The 6,791-nt window shown below is 40.0% G+C and overlaps 1 protein-coding gene across 2 annotated transcripts in view; it reads right to left on the reverse strand.

Moving 5' to 3' along the window:
• The window catches only part of dysf (dysferlin, limb girdle muscular dystrophy 2B (autosomal recessive)), a 53,608-nt gene extending 48,119 nt beyond the window's left edge, over window positions 1-5,489 (reverse strand). The window contains exons 1-2 of one of the 2 annotated variants that reach the window (XM_088346806.1): window positions 5,375-5,489; window positions 411-466 (exon numbers count right to left, since the gene is read on the reverse strand). In XM_088346806.1, the coding sequence (XP_088202932.1) occupies window positions 411-466; window positions 5,375-5,462 (144 nt within the window). In that variant the 5' untranslated portion in view covers window positions 5,463-5,489. Of the gene's footprint in view, window positions 1-410; window positions 467-1,779; window positions 2,020-5,374 lie in introns of those variants that run through there. The other variant, XM_088346807.1, reaches the window with a different exon arrangement.
• Between the last annotated feature and the right edge of the window lie 1,302 nt (window positions 5,490-6,791).

Below are 6,791 nucleotides of genomic sequence, written 5' to 3' on the forward strand. Positions count from 1 at the left end.
AACACAATTGCTCGATTTTGTTGCGTAGTGCTTCATTTTCGCTGGCCAATACAATGTTATCATCTTCCACATTCTAAAAGCGGGTTTCAACTTCGTCAAGATGAGTTTGCTGTTCCTTGACTTCAGCTCAGTGTTCAACGCAATCAAACTCCAGAGAGCCTGGAGGAGAAACTCTCCCACTCTTCCGCTGGTTTATGGACTTTTTATCTAACCCCACTTGTCTGTGAAACTGAATGACCATGTATTTTTTACCCCAATACTGAACACCCACTCCCCTCAAGGATGTGTGCTGAGCCCTCTGCTGTTCGTGCCCAACACCTAAGATTGTTCACCCACACACCTAACAAATGCAATTGTGAAGTTTATTTCTAAAGCTGAGTCTCAGATTTGTAAAGTTCCAGAAAGCTCACCTCGTTCCAAACAGGATTGGGATTGTTCTTGATGACCTTGGTCTTCTTCTTAGTCCCTGAAGGAAGTGAAAGGAGAACATCATCCATCTGTACCGCACACGATTTAGTTCACGGAAAAGACTAATTACTCTTTTGCTTTCCTGTTTTCTGCACATGTACAACATGCAAGTACCCATCTGCTCTCAGCAGATATCTTAAAAAAACACGTCTGCCCTTCCTAGAGAGGTCAAGAGCATGTGCTTAGTCTCCATCTACTGCTCTGACTAGATGTCTCTGAGACGGGAAGTGGCACAGTGCAGACTCCCGGTGTTTTGAACCTGGCACAGGTCCACCTGGCCGAGAATAGATGGCGACGGTGCCGTGAACCTAGTCTGCTGAACCCTTTCTGTTCCGTTTTCCTGTGAAAACGTTTCAATCATGTCAGCCAGCTTGCTCGGGCGTCAGAGACCATTCGAGGATGGGGTGCACTCGCTTGAGATGCTGCATACCAGGAAATGGCGAAAAAACAAAAGCAGGAAGCTAAAAGAAGCCCTCACCTTGAGAACCGGACAATACCTTGTGGAAATACAGTAGCCCCTCTACCTACGAGCTACTTCAGTTACGAGAAAGTCGAGATAAGAGATGTATTGTTAGGGAAAATTTTGCCCGACATTTGAGAGACAACCCAAGTTACAAAATTTTCTAGATGCTACCACTACAGGGCTAAGCACTCAAGACTGCAAACCACAAGCATCAGCTCATCCCAGTTAGCCCGTACATTTCCCAAAATACAGAACTGCGACCCCAGACATGAGTGCTGGAAAATTAAATGGAAAGGTGCTTTCTGCTAAAAAAAAAAAAAAAGAAGAAAAAAAAAGAAAAGGAAAAATATAAAGAGAAAATGAATGTAGTCAATTGAATTATTAAAGCAGGAAATAATAGGCAGGAACATGGTTTTTGTCTGAGTAAATCAAATGAAGCAGTTCAATTATCATCTATAATCTGTGCTCATAATAACCTTGCATTTTATTTAGTTAATATTGTCTTTATTATTACTGTTTTTTTCATCTATAATTACTATTTAGATGTGGTTTTAATGTTTAGGAAGATGTGCTTCATAGCTATTTAGGGGTAACTATGATGATTTGGAAAGGCCTGGCTTTTTTATTGGTTTTCAGTTATTTCTTATCGGGAAAGTTCATTTGAAATACGAAAAAAATCTACATGCAAGCTCTCCTGTAACCAATTAAACTCGTATGTAAAGTGGCCACTGTACAGTGAGAATACATGTTCGATCGTGAGAACCACCACTCTCTATCTATTTCTGAAAGACGGGGAATATTCGAAGGATATAGTCTTTGCCCTCAGATATCCTTAACCATATTCTTACCTCTGAAGGTGACACTGACCAGGGGGTCCGAGTGTCTCAGGCCATTTGCTCGCTGAACAACGCAGCGCAACATAGTCGAAAAAACCTTAATCAAGTCAGTTCCGACGATACTGAAGAAAGTTACATCCCAGGCCCAAAATTAGGAATCTATGACCACTGATGCCTAATTTTAAAGTAGGAAAAACAAAAAAAAATATCTGATATAATGAAACTTTGGAAGTTTCACATTTAAAAAGTAGACTTTAAAAAAAAACAAAAAAGAACAATCCCAAGCAAACAAGTCCTTCTTATGGCAGCTCTTCTTAAGGACTGACTCCTGCTCAGAAGAAAAAATGGGTAACAATTGTGTGTGCGGAACACAAACACAACCACACACATACCTTCCCATCCAGAGGAAATCCCAACATTTCCTGTTCTCTCCTATTAACCACACAGTCTCAGTTCCTTTTTATTTATTGACTTTATCTGCGACATGAGTGACTACGTTTACATGCAGGCGATAATCCGGCGAGAAAAGGAAATATTGGATTTCTCGAGCAATACGAATACATAGTTCACATTTCAAGGGATAAAAAAATAACTGCATATGCATGAGGTTGGCGAGCATTCAGATTACAAGGGCAACATCATGAGTCATGGAGCAAATGGATGTTGTTTCCACATTTGACTTCCGAGATTTTCTCCAAAAGTGGAGGTCCCGTCCTTTTACAAGGTGTGCTTGTCGTGGCGTGCCAGATAAATAGACTTAGATGGTATATGGATAAATTCAACAGTTGTATTTTTGCCGGGGGGCATAAAATACAATGGATAGGTCAACAACAAAATAATAAGCTTTTTTTTATGGTAAACTGGTCTTTGCATGTATAATTTGTATCTATGTTGAAAGTTCCATAGTGCTTTGCGGCATAAAAATATCCTAGATGTGGGAGATAACTTGTGCACACAAGCAATCGTTTACTCGAATTTCCACTTAAAATGAACTGCACTCGTGCTGTCGAGATCCATATTCCCTGAGTGCAGATTGCTGTGAGCAGTGAAAGTCAGAAGGCACTTTTGTCGTGAGGCGTGCCTTTCTGGGCAGCCCAAAATGAAATGCACGGTTGTGACCACTATCCATTATCCCTGGTCAACTATTGCTGAGAGAAGGGGCTGGCAAAGCGCCTTTTTGCCCAGTTTGGGACATTGAAGTTTGCCATTGTGGCTCGCCTAGAATGAACGGACCCTTTTCGCTGTGACTCATTATTTCCAATCAACTATTACTGAAAGGGGGGCAAGGGAGCAAATTTGTGTCTTGCGGGGCTGCTCATTTTACCCCATTCTTTTTGCTTAAAATGAACAGGACCAGTGTGGCTGTAACCCATTATCCCCAGTCGAATATTACTGCGGGCATGGGCTGACAAAGTGAATATTAAAAATGGTGGTGCGGTTCTTTGCGGATTGCCGCATATAATGGTTCCCATAAACCGCACTTTTTTAGCCCGAGAGTGTTTTACCCAAAGCAGGCCCACTTAACGATAGAGGAGGAATTTGAATGAATGGAACAGCAGCGAGCTCTTATGATGCATTTTTATTGGAAAGAAATCCAACTATGTGTTGAAAAGTTAGCAGAAAACACTTTACCATTTTTCAAAGGAAAATTATCTAAATATTCTGATATAGATGGAAACATTTATCAATGTGCAGTATCAGTCACTTGAAATAAAAACTGCATTTGCCTTACAAACAGATTCGGGCGGGAGTGGCTCAGGAGGTAGAGCGCTCGTCTTGGGATCAAGAGATCACAGTTTGAATCCTGGCTCCTCCGTGTTACATGTCGAAGTTTCTTTGGGTAAGACACTGAACCCCTAATACCCCCAATAAGCAGGTTCGCGCCTTACATGGCTGCACGGCCGCTATTGGGAAATGTGAAGCACACTGTAAAGGGCTTTGGGAGGTCTTGACTTGAAAAGCGCTATATAGATGCAGATCATTTTATTTCATTTGATTGTTAGGCTTTGCACTAAACTCCTATAACTCTTATGAAGTAGCTTTGTAAGTACGCTACTTAAAACATTAAAATCCTCCTGAGCAAAGCACTGGTCTCTGCAACTATGTTGATGACAATGTCATTGTCTATAGACATGAGAATTTCCTTCTCAGTGTACATCGGCTTCCTAGCTCAGTTTTCACACATTTTAAAGCAGAGGAGCTCTGCTCACGTGCAACCTGAGTACAGAAAAGGGGCAACAGGAACTTATATGCCAGCCCAATGACATGGTAGGCATCTGTGAGGAAGTTATATTGTGAGAGGACCTGCTTTTTTCCTTCTTTTTCTATTTTTTTCCAAAGCTTTTTTTGCTTTTCTTTTTCTAGCATTTTTCCTCTTTTTTTCCCCTGCTTTTCCTTCCCTTTTTTCATTTTTCTTGCATTCATTTGTGTCTTCTAACATTGTTTCTTTTTTTGTCCTGTTATGTCTTTATTTATTTATTTATTCATGGTGTTATGTCTACTTTTATTTTTTTTCTTAGCTGTATTTGTCTCCCAAAAGTAATTTTCTGCATAATGTTACATGCATTTTAACATGGATGGAAGCAACAAAAACAATCTAAGGAGTTTTTTGTGAGCTGAAAGAGTCGGTTCTTTTTAGGGAGCCAAGAAGAAAGAGATACTTCTTGAAATAGACCGAATTGCAATCACTATGTGCTTATTTAAGTGTGGTGAGCTACCTGGTGAAGGCATTTAACAGCTAAATTCTGCAAACAAGTAGCACAACACACACCTGGGTACACACGGATGACAGGCAAAAAGTGCAATATGAGTGAAATTAATGATAACAATCATTTTCTTTTCCTGGCTTTTTCAGCTTCAACTAGCACCTTTCATATTATTCGCGCTTTTCTGTGTTCCTTTTACCACTAGTGAAGAGTGGGGGTTGGCCAAACCAACTACACATTTGGGAGCGGGAAATTTCCTCAAATAGTAAAACTTACCTGATCCGTTTCACGGAATGTGGCCAGATAGCCGATAAGAGAATGAATGCACGATTAAGTTTAGATAGTGCCAGTGACAGTACATGGTCCAATTATTTTTTTTCATCCAGCCAGCCCAAACTCCACCTTGACATGAGCCGACTCTTCGGGAAATCTCCCGTTCTTCCCGATTAGCCCCTCCGGCATTGCACATGTGCAATTGGAAAATCAAAGGACTAACCCAAACATTGCAATTGGAAAAATTACAGTCAGACTAAGAGTTTAGTTGCATTATTGTGCTTGTTTTTATGATGAATACTTGCATTAATTATTATTGGAATAGTCTCAATATTCCATTTCCAATAAAATATTTGCCTGCATATAAACATACCAACTGCTTGTAAACTATTCAACTCTCCTTAAAAAAATCAAATGAATAAAATGAGATACATAACCTGAATGGAGAGCGTGCATACCCCTCCCCCTGGGAACCACCAAAGTCAGCGTTCCAATAATAGCTTCTCAGCTGTTTTCAAGAAGGAAGGGGTAGAAGTGCTTGGCTTAATTATAGAAAATATAACAATAATGTGTTTCTTATCTATTTCCTTTTCACGTCCCTTTCCATGCTGTCTAAACCGCACCCTTACCTTCATGAGTAACGGTGCAGTACGCGTCGCTGATGTCATCGTCCGGGGTTTGCAGACGTTCTGCACACAGGATGAACACTCGCAGCATGTCACAAACATACAAATATAGGAGTAGAAGTGTAGTGAAATATCCAGTCTTGTCCTTAGAGAGGTTTGAATTATTAGATAGCGTCTGTGAGCCAAAAAGGCAGACTGCTAAGTCACAGCTGCTGCAATGAATTGTGTCACTCCCCCCAGCATGCCCCCTATGCTTACAAACACAAGAGCAACAGTGGACTTTATTTTCGGACCACAAGTTCATGCACACACCATAATGCTATACCCAATCACCCTTCTTGCTAAGATAAAACTAGAAGACAAGTTATACAAGATTGAGACCAACCAAACACTTATTTTAAAAGAAACATCAATATAAAGCAGAGCTACTAAGCATTGAAAATCGTACTCCAGAATGGATAAAAAAATATTTTTCAGATTTGGAAGAAAATTAATTATAGTAGCATTGATGAGCATCCTTTTGAGGTTAAAAATCCTTTTTAGACAATGATGTCACGTTGCAAAAACTCCACTGAAGTACCAATCACAAATAACTTCATTGTGAAGATTTGATATGAATATAACTGTTTAATATTTGTAACAATCATCAGTTAGACATTTTTAACACACATTTTTTTCAAATTTTGGAGTTTTCATAGAAGGTGCCAATTACATTTTTCAAAATTCCATTCTTCGAACAAACCGAAGTTTGAAGAACAACAATTTAAAAATATATATATATCATTATTTCGGACCTTCATAATGTCTCGACGATACTTTCTATGTATTTGGAAACTCACTTGCTTTATTAAAAAATTGTGACTTTGGAAAACACCAAATTGTCTGGGTGACCCCAAACTTCTGAATGCTAGAGTCTAAATTGACCCCTCTCGACTTCACTGTTCAGTTACTACTGGTTGGAGGTAGTATCTTGGTCCCGTACTGGAGCCTGACCTGATCCCGGCCCAAAATGTCAATCATTAAGTCGGGCCAGGCCGAGCTTCTCTCTCGCCAAATGATTACATTTTACTTCTTCTTAAGTGATATTATTCTGAAGTAACTGTACTTTTACTTGGTAACACAATTCGGCGCTGCAACTCAGCGCTGTGTGTACGTCGACGCAGAATTGTGCATTCCAGGGCCGAAGTGTGCTTTTCGGCGCTGCACTTCATGCATTCGTTACCTCCAGTCTCGATTACAGTAATGCACTACTCTCTGGTCTCCCAAAGTCCAAAATCAAGAGCCTTCAGCTGGTACAAAATGCTGCAGCGAGGCCTTTAACTAAAACAAGAAAGTGTGATCACATTACATACATTTTAGCTAACCTGCATTGGCTCCTTCTTAGCTTAAGATGTGATTTTAAGATGTACAAAATCATGCA

The sequence above is a fragment of the Urocampus carinirostris genome, chromosome 11, assembly GCF_059441175.1.
Source record: "Urocampus carinirostris isolate Australia breed hairy pipefish chromosome 11, RoL_Ucar_1.0, whole genome shotgun sequence".
NCBI classification, from domain to species: domain Eukaryota; kingdom Metazoa; phylum Chordata; class Actinopteri; order Syngnathiformes; family Syngnathidae; genus Urocampus; species Urocampus carinirostris.